The 16,172-nt window shown below is 44.6% G+C and overlaps 1 protein-coding gene across 6 annotated transcripts in view; it reads left to right on the top strand.

Moving 5' to 3' along the window:
• The window catches only part of TRIO (trio Rho guanine nucleotide exchange factor), a 496,865-nt gene that overhangs the window by 406,204 nt on the left and 74,489 nt on the right, over positions 1-16,172 (top strand). For all 6 annotated transcript variants that reach the window (XR_015869672.1, XR_015869673.1, XM_088445727.1 and 3 more), the window contains exons 45-47: positions 1,609-1,686; positions 8,730-8,921; positions 12,255-12,426. Coding sequence is in view for 4 of the 6 variants with exons in the window: in XM_088445727.1 (XP_088301853.1) it covers positions 1,609-1,686; positions 8,730-8,921; positions 12,255-12,426 (442 nt within the window). In the remaining 2 variants the exon portion in view is untranslated. The remainder of the gene's footprint in view (positions 1-1,608; positions 1,687-8,729; positions 8,922-12,254; positions 12,427-16,172) is intronic.

Raw genomic sequence — 16,172 nt, 5'->3', positions numbered from 1 at the left:
AAGTGCTTAAGTAAGATCTACTTGTTGATGAAAACACACTGTGTGTGGCCACTACAGGGCCTGAAGGTATGCAGGGCATGGAAATGCTGCCCCCTCTTAGCACCTTTCTACAAACATACAAACACTAATTAGTGGATACTATTGTCTGTGGACAATTTTTGGTTATATATATATTTTTATTATTAAATAACAGCAAATGGCTCTCTGTGACCAGATGGTGTTTTAAATATTATATTCAACAATGCATTAAAATTCGATTGATATAATATTCAAACAGGCAGCTGTATTTTGAAAGCTCCCTTATTATGATGTATCCTGCCATAAATTGATGGCTGTCAGTGAGTGCCCTTTCAGAGTGCAGTTAATGCCTGTGTTTGACACTCAGCACCAGCAGCACTAGCCACCATGGACTATATGATGCAGTTAATTTTAATTCCTTACATTTGATAGGCCACCGTGGGGTGAGAAAAGGCCACCACTGCTGCTGATGCCAGCACCTGAACTGCATCCCTGATCGGTGCCGCTGTTGCTGCCTCCACCCCCAAGCACACTGTGACAGTATCAGTGTGCGCTGCTAGCTAGGCCGGCCCCCGCTACCCACAACCCAGTCATGATGTCTCCCCTGCAGGCCCTGCCCCTGGCATTTCCAGACTCGCGCATGCACAGTCGGGATTTTCAGAAACCAGAAGTTGATGTTGAATTTGTGGGGCAACTGGAAGATAAGTTTAAAAGCGGGAGTGTAGGCAAGCCTGCAGGAGACTCTGCTGATTTATTTGATATGCAACTGAGTCTGTAAATGGAACTTGGCATGAAAATAAGCTGCAGCAACTGCATCGTAGCACTTTGCATGCTGATTCAGAGACTCAGTTGTACGCTGATATACAACTGTCAAATTATCAAATTAATCAGCACATCCTAGTCGCGTCGCATTGTGGCTTAGATGCATTTAGCCAAAAAAAGACGTCCAGCGCTAGCAGAGTCTCACGGTACCAGGCATGCCAAGAGGGGCTGTTTGGCGCTACTGCAGCAAAGATTGGTGAGGACACCTCTGTATGTTGATTCTTTTAATCTTTATTACAATACAAGGTTGCACTACCTTCATTTCATATAGTAAGATTTTTACTTGGATTCCGTTCGTACTGTTGCACTTAGGTGTGTCCCTTAATCTTTATCATTAATCTTTTTAAGGTTTTGCACAATATTGTATTTGTACTAGAAATCCAGCAACTTGAGCAGGTTTGAAATGTAATGTGAATTTCTTAGTCTTCGTAGTTCTTGTTCCTCCATGTGCAGAATAGGCAGAAGGCTAAAGTAGAAATGCATTAAAAAGGAATCAAATAAAATAACATTAATAAACATTAATTGTAAATTAAATTACATTTTTTTTTTTGCTTAAAGTGGCCATTAAGTAAAGTTTACGCTTGTTAATACAGTAAGTGGATAAAGAAAAAAACTAATGTGAACAAGGTGGGTAAAAAAAGCGACTGTGAAACAAGTGCAGAAATGGTGCTAAATCAATATTCCACTTCTCTCCTGTCATAACATTTATTTATTTTTTCCTTTATTATTTCAATACTAATTAATGCATGTTTATATTTTTGGCTTTAGAAAGCTGTTGAAGTCATGTGTATCATCCCGAAACGGTGTAACGACATGATGAATGTTGGACGGTTGCAAGGGTTTGACGTAATGTTATGATCTTTCTTATTGTTATTTTTAACATTGCTTATTTTATATTTAACCCTTGATCTTCTTTGCAGCCTTTATAGAGATTTGGGAGATATGGACGTTCCATGAGAGTAGTGAATAGGAAAAGCTAGTGAGATAAAAAAGTGATGCCATATTAGACATTTCTACATCAGGGTCCATAGGGTATCCACAAGATACCTTGGGATATAGGTGATGTCATCAGGCATTGGGCACCATAGAATAAAGCTTTCAGCCTCCCAGGATGCACTGGGGTCCCCCTCCTATCCCCCGCCCCCGAGCCAAGGCAAATCAGTTTTCGTTGGTGCCCAGCTCGAAGTCGGAGCACCTGTAATAGAGGGGGGCTGTTATGGCCCCTGAAGTTTTCGTCATGCAGCTGTGGCTGCACATTTGAGTTGTACAGCATGGACAGTCAGTACTGACGTCCATGCTGTCACTCCTACACCCTGCTGGTACCAGAACGCTGGTATCGATCCAGGGATGCTGGTAGGTAGGTAGCTAGCTGTGACCCCGGATGTCTGGTCTGTGGCCAGATCCAAGGGGGACAGGTAAGCGGCGGGGTCCCGCGGAGGGTCCCCGCCGGACAACACAGTCCTGCAGCGTGGAGCCAGTTATTAACCTGCGCTTCCACTATGCCCCTGTGACAGCGGGCCGCGGCTGTGCGGCAAACGTCCGGTGTCCTGGGAGTTAAATGCATGCCAGGGGAGCGCGCCTTCCTCTGCTCTTCGGCGGCTATCTTCAGAGTGACTTGGCAAGCGCTGCTGGACGCTGATCATCGGTCACATCGTGGTCCGGGTCCCCCCGCATATGTCTCCTCCGGTGTAAGGTCAGTGTATGCAGTGCTGTTTCCTACCAGGCTCTGTGTCTGTGTAGTTGATCACAGTGCTGATAGTGCAGGGTTTATTCTGCATTGTATGTGACTTAATGCTAGCACTGCTGCCTGTACTTTCACTTCTGACTGTCAGCCATTTTGCTATCCCTATTCTTCTCTGCTAAAGCCCTTGCTGTGCGGTGTTGCAGGGTGTTTATTGCCTCACTATATAAGCATTTGTCTGTGAGGTGTGTCACATACAGCTCTGTTTCATTCATCATGTCTGACAGTGAACATGATTTTCCTCTTCAGCTAAAGTGTACCACATGTAATGTACCATTAGTGGAGGGTGATGGAAACTCTGACGGGTTGTGTAAGGCATGTTATCTAATATCACACCCGATTTCTGTCACTGCGCCTGTGCAGGAACCACCCTGGACTTGTTTTGCTAAGGCACTTACAACCCTTGTGGGCCAGCTAGCGAATCCCTCTGCGTTCCCCCAGCTGGGGTTTTCAAAGCAGCCAATGGTGTTGTCACCCATGCAGGGGTTCCCCAGACAGTTGATGGTGCCCCAGGGTCTCCCTCTTTCACCCCCCCAGGTCTCACAAGAGTCTGCTTGGGTTAATTCCTTGTCCACTACGGTGCAACACCTGTCAGACGTTTTACAGGGAGAGTCATCAATGCTGCCGCATAAGTGACCTTTGGCGTCTCAGACAGCTCAGTATGATGAGGATGATGTGTCATCTGATGACGGTGAAATTTTAGCCCTTACTGACCAGGAGCCCCTCCGTACTAAAGAGACGGAGTCTAAGGTTTATATACCTGGCCTTATACGTGCAGTCCGTACGGCCTTGGTTATTGAGGATGACAATCCCCCCATGACCAAATCCAAATACGCCTTCTTTAAGGATATTAAGGGTGTTGCCACTGTTTTTCCTCTTTCTGGTCAGCTAGTGGATCATTTAGAGGAGGCGTGGAAAAATCTTGAGTAAACGGTACGAGCCTCAAAAACTTTGGCTTTTGCATACCCCTTTGCGGATAATTATTTCTCTAAGTGGGATTCTCATGTGACACACCTAGTGAGAAGTGCTACATTGCCCATGTCCTCCTTAAAGGATGCTACGGATCGCAAGGTTGAAATATGTCTGAAGTCCATTTATTCCCTTGCTGGAGGGGCGTCCAGACCGGCTATGGCTGTGTGTTGGCTGTGTGTTGGGTGGCCAGAGCCATGGAACGCTGGGCTGATAGTTTTGAGGCATCTCTGGACTCTGACTCTTCTGCGGAGCAGGCAGAGTTAGTTGGCAATCTCAGAGACTCAGCCACTTACATTAATGAGGCAGCCTTGGATATCGGTCTCCTCACCTCCAGAATCTCCTCTGCAGCTGTAGCCGCTCGTCGCACCTTATGGTTGCACTCTTGGAAAGCGGACGCAGATTCCAAGAAGGGCTTAGAATGCTTGCCTTTTAATGGGCAGGTCCTCTTTGGCCCTGATCTAGACAAGATAGTGGTCACGCTGGCAGCAGCCAAATCTGCTTGTCTCCCATCGGCTACAGTCCCGTCAGGATCTGGTACTTCGTCCTTTCGGCCCTCCAGAGCCCAGGATAGGTCCAAAGTGCAGTCTTTTCCAAGACAGGCCAGGCCCAAAAAGGCTACCAAGCCCAAGAAACAAGCTTGGAGTACAAGACGCCCTGCCCCTAAGTCGTACGACAAGCCTTCGGCCTGATGGACTGGGCCTCCCTTTGTGGGGGATCCCAGAGTGGGAGGCCACCTGCTTCGGTTCGCCCAGCATTGGTGTCTGACTACCACGGACACTTGGGTACATGAGGTGGTCTCAGGGGTATGCCCTCTCCTTCCGGCGCAGGCCCCCCAGCAGGTTTTTCACCACAGCCTTCCGTCAGATCAGAACATAGCCCTGGAACTACAGAAAGTGTTGCACTCTATACTCCAGGCTGGAGTTACAGTGTCTGTTCCATTCTGCCAGAGGGGCATGGGTTTCTATTCCAATCTCTTTTTGGTGCAGAAACCCAATGGGTCTTACCGTCCAATCCTTAACCTCAAACCCCTCAACAAGTCCTTCAGGGTGCAAACAAAAAGTATGGTGGTAGCTCATATCAGCTTAATGACATAGCACAGGTGCTTGTAAAGGGCGGGGTTTACACTGACCCACAGAAAAAAAAAGATTCCCTCCAGCTCACTGCAGCAATATCAACAAGAAATACTTAAATCCTACATGATAATAGAGATTCAGAGGTATTAGTTACATACATCTGCAAATATATGAATAAGCGCCAGGCCATCGTCAAGACTCCTCTATACTGGCGTCCCTAACATTAAGGGGTTCACGTTCGAGAAGCACGGTACCCCAATAAATTCCAGCCAAGGACCATCCCCAGGGCATCCCACGAAAAGGGGAAAAAAGGTGATAGTGAGGTGTAAAGAATAGATGTGTAAAGATAAATAAGTAAGTGTTAATGAAATGAGAGATAATTAAAATGACAGAAATAATAAACAAACAATTAGAAAGTGATAAAATATTTATGTGAATTAAGTGGTGATGCCCTGAAAAAGGTCCAGCCAGAACAACTCCGGAACCCCACTTCCAAACGCTCACCCCAAAATAATTATTGCTACTTAATAGTAGCACCCACTCTGGGTCATATAATTACAAATTAGTGTACTGCATAATAACAGCACATGTATAGGCTGAGAGCTGACTCACCTTATAGATACCCCAGAAACCTCCACATGGCACTATAAGGACCAGCACATCCTCCCAATGCTGGCTCCCTTCATGCCTCTCAAGACTGCAAACAAAAAGTATGGTAGTCGCTCATATCAACTTAATGACATAGCACAGATGCTTGTAAAGGGCGGGGTTTACACTGAACCACAGAAAAAAAAGAGATTCCCTCCAGCTCACTGCAGCAATATCAACAAAAAATACTTAAATCCTACATGATAATAGAGATTCAGAGGTATTAGTCTCAGGACATCACCACTTAATTCACATAGATATTTTTTAATCACTTCTAATTGTTTGTTTATTTGTCATTTTAATTCTTTCTCATTTCATTAACACTTATTGATTTATCTTTACACATCTTTTCTTTAAACTTCACTATCACCTTTTTTCCCCTTTTCGTGTGATGCCCTTGGGATGGTCCTTGGCTGGAAATTTTTGGGGTACCTTGCTTCTCGGGTTTATGAACCCCTTAATGTTAGGGACGCCAGTATAGAGGAGCCTTGACGATGGCCTGGCGCTTATTCATATATTTGCAAATGTATGTAACTAATACCTCTGAATCTCTATTATCATGTAGGATTTAAGTATTTTTTGTTGATATTGCTGCAGTGAGCTGGAGGGAATCTTTTTTTTCTGAAGTCCTTGAGGGTGCCTCAGTTAAGGATGGGTTGCGTTCCATTATACTGGCGATGGAGCCTGGGAATTTCATGGTGTCGTTGGACATCCAGGACGCTTACCTGCATGTCCCCATTGTCTTAGCGGATCAGGAATTCCTCAGGTTTGCAGTGCTCAACAAACTTTGGCAGGATAGATTCTGATGGCGATTTCTGAGGCTTACAGTCATAAAGGCCTTCCTGTTCCATCATCTGTTAGGGCTCATTCCACTAGGTCTGTGGGTCCTTCGTGGGCAACTCGACGTGGTGCTTCAGCTGTGTAAGGCTGCCACGTGGTCTTCTGTCCATACTTTTGTGAGGTATTAGCTTCCTTTGGGCGGCGGATATTCCTTTCAGCACAGGAGCGTCCCCACCCTTAAAGGATACTGCTTTGGGACATCCCCAAGGTATCCTGTGGATACCCTATGGACCCTGAAGTAGAAAATATGAGATACCTTTGTTATCTCTATTTCTACGAAGTCCATAGGGTTCCACGGCACTCCCGCCCCGTCATACCTGTACCGCAGATGGGCTTTCAACTGGTCACCAGTTTTTCCGTCTCCTTTTGGTGAGAATGTGATTCTTCTGTGTTCCAGATCTTTCTTCTCTCTCTTTCCTCTCCTCTTCCAGCCTGGGGCTTGTTATGTAACTGGTTTGCCTTGGCTCGGGGGAGGGGTATAGGAGGGGGACCCCAGTGCATCCTGGGAGGCTGAAAGCTTAACTCTATGTTGCCCGATGCCTGACAACATCACCTATACCCCAAGGTATCCTGTGGAACCCTATGGACTTCGTAGAAATAGAGATAACAAGGGTAAGTTCTTACCATATCTCATATTATTACAACATTATTCCTTCAGACTGTCCACAGTTATCTGGAATGGGTTGTCTGCTTAATTGTAAATTACACAGATTTTGTGACTAATTAGCAAATTCTACTCAGCCACATCATCTGTTTATCTGGTCATTTACTTAAGTGATTGAATTTGGTAGCCTTTGTCAAGAGAATGAAAAGGGTAGATTCAATTCAGTACAAGGTCCTGCTGGAGCTTTGCACAGTATGTATCTGTGCATACTTCCCTGTAATATGGTAAGTCAAATATTGCTCACAGATGTGTCCACAAAAAAAGGATAATAATTATAATGCTTAATTTGTGACTTTATATTAATTTATTTGCTACAAAAATACTAATCCTAAGTGCCTAGTATATAGTATAAGTATAGTAAGAAGCAAAAGACAGGATTGTTGCTTGTGACCTGCACCATGCATTGTTATGTTTTGTCTGCTACTATATACTAATTCCTATGCAACAACAAAAAAACGAATCCTAACTACCTAGTTCACAGCACGGGAATTGCACCAGATCTCTAGCACCATATGGTGTAAAAAGGATAGGCAGTGACATCACAAGGGGGGTGCGGGCCGTACCCAGAGTTCCGTCCCCTCCTCAGTGACAGGAGCCAGGTGCTGCACAGTAGCATTACCAGTGAGGGAGCCGGCACTGCAAACAGACTGGTCCCCGGGGGCAGTCCACACCTCCAGGCCCCCCCCCCCTCCCCCTATAGTTATTACAACTGGGGTTTGGGCCTTTTTTACCAGAATGCACGCACTACAGCCCTCCCCTCACCAGGGGGGACGCCACTGCGCATAGGTGTACTATAGGAGGACACTTCTGCATTTTTGCAAAATAAGTAATGGTGGTTACCTTAACATCACTGAATAGCCCTATAATAGCCTAACCCATACCCCCCTACTGTCCCAATTTGAAGGTACACTCATCTGGAATGTTTGTCTTGGCTTATTGGAGGTTGGGATGTAAATTTGTGAAGGCACCTGCTGTTAGTGCATGTGACATTTCAAAGCTATTTTAGGGGGAGGGATTGAGGGTCGCCTAGTGCTTCTGAAAATTGGTTTCTCCTCTAATGAACGTGGCCACACTCCTTTTGCATGTGCATTCAATTTGACTGATTACCTGTGAGAAAGTTAGGAATTATGCCCAAGCTCATCCCAGAAAACTAATGGGTAATCTTAACAAAAGCTGTGACAGTTTTGAACATTTCCATACTAACTAATGTTTTGAAGTCTGAGCCTGTGCCTCATTATTTCCTCCATTGTAGCCAGTTTTTTGTTTGTGTTCTTTCCTTTCTCGATTAAACTTGGGTAAATTAAAAATGTTAAACTTTTGAATATTTAAAATATAAGTTATATACGACCATTCTGTAAACATTTTACACAAAGTTCATCGATTTTTAGTTTTTCCCTTACAAATAAATACTAAAAGCTCATGCTTGTATGCTGGCTGCTTGTGCTTATTTAAAAAAAATAGTTTTATTGACAAAGCAGTGTAATAATATTTTACATCTATTCCCACACACCCTGGCTGACTAGCCATATTGGTACTTGTTCCCAGAAAGTTTGTTGTGACTTGTTATTTCAATACAGTATTTTATTTAGAAAATATATTTTTTTTTAAATGAGTATTTTCTTATTTATTTCAGTTTGCCTTTAGTAGCCTCAGTTAGTTATTGTTTAGATCATTAAAAACAGGAAAATTGTTAAACATTTAATTTTGAAAGATCTCTCCAATAAACAATCAATTATTTTACATATGTTAATTTTAAGACTGCTTTACAGAACTCCCACAATATTTCACAGTTGATTAAATAACTGTGTTCAGTCTCCTCTTCCTTTATTCTTAACATGTCAGTAATAATAAGAAATAAATGAGACACAATGCCATGCTTTGCAAGTTGAACACTAATATCTCTCTTTGATGAGAAGTCTCTTCTTTATTTACCCAACTTTTCCCATAACAGGGCAAAATTGTAGCCCAAGGAAAGCTTCTGCTTCAAGATACATTTCTTGTCACTGACCAAGACACAGGACTTCTACCACGCTGCAAAGAAAGGAGGGTCTTCCTTTTTGAACAAATCGTTATCTTCAGTGAACCCTTAGATAAAAAAAGAGGATATTCTATGCCAGGCTTTCTGTTTAAAAATAGTATTAAGGTAGGTAATCTACATAAAGAAAATATTTGTCTGCAGTTTAGTACTATTTATGCGCAGTGGAATATTTGGATTTGTGGACTATTGTGATAAACACTGTCAGAGACGCTGTAAGATAAATATGGGAGTCTCTTCCTTCCAGTCAGTAAACAGGGCTCCCACATTTTTCAATTTAAAATTAAGTCTAAAAGAAACATTAAGATAGTTAAATTATAGTGTAAACTTCTTAACTATCTTACAACCTTCCCAGAGGTTATGCATCAGAGTAGCATCAGGGCAGCAAGCACTTAATGCAGACACCTGTTTCGGAGTCTACAAAATGGCATCTCTGGCCAGGAGAGATGTACATGCTATTGATGATTCATAGGTATGTTTCTTGGAATGCAGCTGAGCTGAAAGTAAACAAGGTCATGTCTAGTTGCGTGACAACTTCAGTGAAGTCTACTAACTCTGGTATTTCCTGGTGCGAAGCTCGTTCCACAGCAGCCCACAGAGAGACATTATCTACATTACTGAGTTCTTAGTACAAATAACAAATTTTTAATTTGTGAATGCAAGTAAATCCCAGTAATTCATGGAAAGAGCCTTTAAATAGGACAGGTGCTAAACACAATAAGTTTATGTAGTGTCAGGCCTGAAGAAACATAAAAGAATTTAGATTGGGGTAAGCCATAATGGACCTGTAATTGTGGGAAGCTTAATAAGGTGCTGGGTTACAAATATTTTTGACAGTATGCCTCTGAAACGGAATGGGTATGTAATGCCGGCTGTCGTGATGCCTCCTATCAGAATACAGACAGTAGCATACCAATGGTTGGTATCCCGACAGGGGTCGGGTAAGTATACTTCCCTTCCTCCTAACCCTCCCCACCCCGCACTCTAACGCTCCCCGTTAGTGCCTAAAACTAACCCTCCTCCCTTTTGTGCCTGAACCTAACCCATCCCCCTTCGTGCCTAAACCTTTTTTTTTTTTCCTGGTCATTCTGGGTTTTATCTTATTTCAGATGAAAGTGGAAAAAGCTGAGTACACCGGAGTATATCTGCCCTAGTAGGACTGATAGGCAACATTTGAATGGGATACAAAAGTTTAGGAAATAGCATATTTTTAACCATAGTCACTCACCCTAGCATTGAAAGTTTAAGGTCCATCCAATAAGACAACTGGGAACATACGTTATCGATAATTGGAGGGCAGTTAAAGTGATATAGGTGTGAGAGGTTGGCTTTTATATATATATGCCAGAGTATTTTAGTTTTGTGAGAGTAGTTGTGATAAGGGAAACAATCTGACGGTGTTGTGCAGACATCTAGGGGAGGTAAGGGAAAGGAATTTGGATTTGGCCATGTTAATTCTATAACATACAAAGGTACAGATTTTTCTTTATAACCAGTCTCCTTGCGTGTTAACCTTTCGGGGCAGATTTAAATAGCCGTGGGATGTAACCCATGGCTGCAACTTACAGATTTAATGCCTGGAGCTACAGTATTCAATTAAGTCTGCAGCTAATACACTTTAACTCCTATCCCCTGGGTTAAGTGACCGGATCTACCCCACACGGCAAGCCCTAGAGGCTGCACTTACAGATGGGCCCAGCTAGTTTTTTGCTCATAGCGCGCAAATCTGGCCTCTGTGTTGTGCCATGGAACGTTACGTGATGGCTGTACTTTGGCATACCGTGGTATTCTGCAACGAAAGATAAGCCACGGCATGTAATACACCGCTTAACCACTGGGTGGTGAGTGCTCCACTGATTAAATTTGTACTAATGAATACCATACTGTTAAATTGGATGGATATCACTGATGAGCAGCCCAATCACATTCACGCAGAGTATTGGCATATTACATGTTTGCACAACCAATCTTTTTAATAATCAATACACATACATAACTACAGTAGTGTAATTGCCGTGTTCTTATGACGGTATAACCTATACTGTACATTAATGAGACGCACGCACAGCTTTCAATGAGACAGGATGAATTATTCTCTAATGGTGGGGTACTGTGTATACATGTACTAGTATAATATTTTGAAAGGAAGACACATTTTTTTATTATTAAAAACAGCAGCGGGTGGGTGGAGTGCACAAGGATGAGCCTGCTATTGACATTGTACACATTGCCTGCTGTAATTTGCAGACATCACATCACATCACATACACGACAGGTGCAGCTCTTGATATGGCTGGCATGTATGGGCTAGTGGTTTGGGTAAGCGCCTTGCAAGAGTGGGCATCCCGGGCATGAAACCTGGAGTCTCATAGTACTGCGCATGCCCAGTGGAGCAGACAATGTGTACAATGTCAATAGCTGGCTCAGCATGCAGCAGCATTGAATAGAAGCGAATGATGGTGGGGGAGCAATACAATTAGCTCAGCGAGGTTGAATAGTAATGCATCATGGTGGGGGGAGGTGGTAAAGGGACTTGGGTGGCCATACACACAGAAAGACGACTCTGTAATGTGTACAGCCATGTCGAAAGCCACACCTGTTATGTCCAGCACACAGTGCATCAGCCTAGCGCTGATGCACTGTTACTCCCGACCAGCTCCACTGGGCATGCGCAGTACTATGAGACGCCATACACAATAGCGCGACTAGCAGGGTGCTACGTGTCTTACTGTATGGAGCATCGCACACCACTTTCTTGAGCACACAGTGCATCAGCAGTACAATGGAATAAAGTAGCATAAAAATGCCAGGTGGTATGAAGTTGTGGACAATGTATTGAGTTTGGCGGCATTGAACAGAAGCGAATGATGGTTTGGGAGCATTAGTGAATATTTATCCCGCCTCATTAAAGGCTGTGTGTGCGTGTGAAATATTTTTGTATTAAAGTATAGGACTCATACACTTAATGTAATGATTTAAATCTTTATTAGACATTCTTCTAGAGCCCTGATTCAATGAGGAAAACGCTGTACTATAGTGTACCGAATCACAGCTTCTGTCAGTCAATCATCGGGAGGTGATACAGAAAATGTATTGGATATCTGACACATGCGGTGTGTAATTTAGGAAAAGTGACATCTGGTGTACTAAAAGTTGTATTACACGTTATGGCTTTTTCCTGGGCTACGCTACATTCCCTTACGAAACATTCTGTGTGGCGTGACTCAAGGCTACTGTGTGGCGCGAGGTGCATGGCGCACTACATGGCGTATGGAGCAACAAACTAGTTGAGCCCATCTGTAACACAGATTTTTTTTTTTTAGGTTGCAGCTCTTCTGGCAATAGGAGAGTGAATAACATTTGCCATTCATTTTATCAATTGGGGATTGTGAATTGAAAATGTGTGAACATCTTTAATATAATATATTTTGCTTCTCACAGGTGAATTCCCTTAGTTTGGAGGAATGTATTGACGGCGATCCTTGCAAGTTTGCACTGCTGTCTGCAGACTCAAATGAAAGGTATATTTTGAATTCTACATCCCCAGCTGTAAGACAATTCTGGATCCATGAAATTAATCAAATCTTAGAGAATCAGCTTAACTTCCTCAATGGTAAGATATATTTTAAGTGTAATCGTTTTATTATGTATATTAAAATTGTTTGTATATCTTCACATATAAAGATTAAAAAAAATAGATTATATGCTACACCCCTTGGTTGAATGAATAACTATTTACCCAAGACTCTATTCCCTGGATGCCATGCCGCAGTCCATCCATTTTTACTGGGCGCTGTTGTTTGTCTCACAGCTACGATTTTTCAGCCATGCTGTGGGATGCAGAAGGGGTTGTTGAGAGGGGAAAACCAATAAGAAGCCACAGTCTCCATTCTTGGGCCGCTGAGTGCTTTTTTTCCATTGAAAAAGGTGCTTGTATTTAGAAAACGTGTGGGTACTTACCTAGGTTATACATTGATTTATATCAGCTTCCACACTCTGGATAATTGTGCAGATGCTTATTTTATTTCACAAAAAACTGGAACCATTTAATTCAGCAGTTCTCAAACTTTGGGTCGTGACACCAAAGTGGGTCGCGACCATCCCAGCTTGGGGTCGCGACTCACATGGGGTCAGGTTGATGACTCCTCTGATCTCTCAGCCAATCATCTGAGGAAAGTGAAACCAGTTGAACTGTCTGTTATTTCAGACTCCTTGGATCACTGGCTGAGAGATCCGAGGAGTCATCAGGCAGCCCCACCCCCACCCCAGTGCTCAGCGTCTCCTGTCCTCCTGCCCAGTAGCAGAAACTGACACACAGGAAGCAAGCATCAGCAGCAGACAGACTCAGAGGAGCCAGCTGCCAGACTCTCTCTGGAGTCTGTGCAGATGTTCTTAAGTAAGTGCAGCCTGGGGGACCGTTGCTGCCAGGGTGGGGGGACACAGAATGTGTGATGATTGCTGTGGAGGGGGAAGAAACATCAGCAGGGGAGCATGAGGAATGAGGGGAGTGCTGAGCACAGACCCCATGGGGGAACAGGGGAGCACATAGTGTTGGAACTGGAGGGGGGAAACAGAAAATAAATGAATTTATTAAAAAAAAAACCTTGTCCCCCCTGTCATCCACTGCCTCCCCCCTGAAATGCACTGCCCCCTCTGTCTTTCTCACTTACTGCCTCCCCCTGTCACTTTCTGCCTCTCCCTGCCTCCCCATCACCCACTGCCACCCTCTGTCTCTCCCTTTCACCCCCTGTCACCCACTGGTTCTCCCTCTTACCCACTGCCTCCTATGTCACCCTTTGCCTCCCCAGTCACCCACTGTCTTTCCTGCCACCCTCTGGCTCTCTCTGCCACCATTTGCTGCTTCTTGCTAGCCACTGCCTCTCTCTGTCACCACTTCCTCCCCTGTCACCCACTGCTTCTTGCTGCCTTCCACTGCCTCCTCCTGCAATCCACTCCCTTTTCCTGTCATCCACTGCTTCTCCCTGCCACCCACTGCCTCTCCGTCACCCACAGGCACCCTCTGCCTCCCCATGTTCTTCCCTATTACCCTCTACCTCCTACATCACCTATTGCCTCCCCAGTAACCCTCTGCCTTTCCATGCCACCTTCTGCTTCACCCTCTGCCACTATCTGCCACCCTCTGGTTCTCCCTGTTACCCACTGCTTCCTATGTCACCCTTTGCCTCTCACCGCCTCCCCAGTCACCCACTTCTCCTCTGCCACCCTATGCTGCTCCTTGCCCAGCCACTGCCACTCCCTGCCTCTTCATCACCTTCCGGCACCCTCTGCCTCCCCATTGCCCACAGCTTCACTTCTCCCAATTACCCACTGCTTCCTACATCACCTATTGCCTCCCCAGTCACCCTCTGCCTTTCCATGCCACCCTCTGCCTCACCCTCTGCCACTATCTTCCTCACCCGTCACCCTCTGTTTCTCCCTGTCACCCATAGCTTCTCCTCCTACGTCACCCTTTGCCTCACCAGTAACTCACTGTCTCCTCAGTCTTGCACGGACAGGGGCTTCGAAAAGAGCTCGTCCCTGCAATGTGTAAAAAATTAAATGATCGCATTATCGGACACCTTACAGTTTTGTGTCTCCATAGTGTTACTGTGCCTGAGCGGTCTGCTGACCACACGTGTGGCAGTCATTCTGCAGGAACATGCTGGGGTTCTGTAATATTTTTTATTGTTAGACGGGGTCCCAGAGCAAAAAAGTTTGAGAACCCCTGATCTAATTAGTCCTCCTGCTCACACTTTCACTTTGCAACCATGTCAATTACGTGGTAATGCAGGTTTGAAGGGTAACTACACATTTAACTGACTTTCTTCTTCAGGATCCATAGGGTCCAGAAGAATTACATTGGGGAATTAGGTTGGAGTGATCCAGGAACCAAACTGTCAAACTGTGCATCCCAGAATGCCCTGGTCGTCCTCCCTATATACCCCAGCCACAGGCAAGTCCTTTTTTTCGTTTGGTGCACAGGATTCAGATGCACTTTTTTAGACAGAGTGACTGCTCAGGCAGTCCCATGCTTTGGTTTTTTTTGTTATTTTTTCCAGAGCAAGTAATGTTAGGCGTCCTAATGGACGCCCATGCTGCTGCTCCATCTACCCCCGCCGACACCGCAACCCCCAGTGAGGGAAGTGGTGATTTTGGCAGACGCCAGCAGAGTTTTAACTAGCGATGACGCTGGGCCCGGGACTGCAGCCAGAAGATGCAGGTAAGGTGGTTCCCCGCTCGCGTGGCAGTCCGTACCTCTGGCGGTGGACACCTACAGGAAGGTTTCTGTTGTGAGGAGCTGGGGCCGACCACTTCCCCACCAGACAACCGGGGCATATACAGTGCATCTGGAAAGTATCACAGCGCTTTACTTTTTCCACATTTTGTTACGTTACAGACTTATTCCAAAATAAAATAAATTAATTTGTGTCCTCAAAATTGTACACACAATACCCCATAATGACAATGTGTAAAAAGTTTTTTTTAGAGATTTTACAAACTTAATTAAAAAAAAATTACATGTACATAAGTATTCACAGCCTTTGCTCAATACTTTGTTGATGCACCTTTGGCAGCAATTACAGCCTCAAGTATTTTTTAATATGATGCCACAAGCTTGGCACACCTATCTTTGGGCAGTTTCGCCCATTCCTCTTTGCATCACCTCTCAAGCTCCATCAGGTTGGATGGGAAGCATTGGTGCACAGCCATTTCAGATTTCTCCAGAGATGTTCAATCGGATTCAAGTCTGGGCTCTGGCTGGGCCACTCAAGGAAATGCAGAGTTGTCTTGAAGCCATTCCTTTGATATCTTGGCTGTGTGCTTAAAGTCGTTGTCCTGCTGAAAGATGAACCGTCGCCCCAGTCTGAGGTCAAGAGCACTCTGGAGCAGGTTTTCATCCAGGATGTCTCTGTACATTGCTGCATTCATCTTCCCCTCTATCCTGACTAGTCTACCAGTTCCTGCCGCTGAAAAACATCCCCATAGCATGATGCTGCCACCACCATGCTTTACTGTAAAGATGGTATTGGCCTGGTGATGAGCGGTGCCTGGTTTCCCCCAAACATAATGCCTGGCATTCACACCAAAAGAGTTCAATCTTTGTCTTATCAGACCAGAGAATTTTGTTTTTCATGGTCTGAGAGTCCTTCAGGTGCATTTTGGCAAACTCCAGATGGGCTGCCATGTGCCTTTTACTAAGGAGTGGATTCCGTCTGGCCATTCTACCATACAGGCCTGATTGGTGGATTGCTGCAGAGATGGTTGTCCTTCTGGAAGACTCTCCTCCTACAGAGGACCATCAGGTTCTTGGTCACCTCCCTGACTAGGGCCCTTCTCCCACGATCGCTCAGTTTAGAT

The sequence above is a fragment of the Taudactylus pleione genome, unplaced genomic scaffold (assembly GCF_031769625.1).
Source record: "Taudactylus pleione unplaced genomic scaffold, aTauple2 ptg000386l, whole genome shotgun sequence".
Taxonomy (NCBI): domain Eukaryota; kingdom Metazoa; phylum Chordata; class Amphibia; order Anura; family Myobatrachidae; genus Taudactylus; species Taudactylus pleione.
The sequence above is the reverse complement of the archived record's forward strand: the minus strand, read 5'-3'. Positions and strand labels throughout refer to the sequence as shown.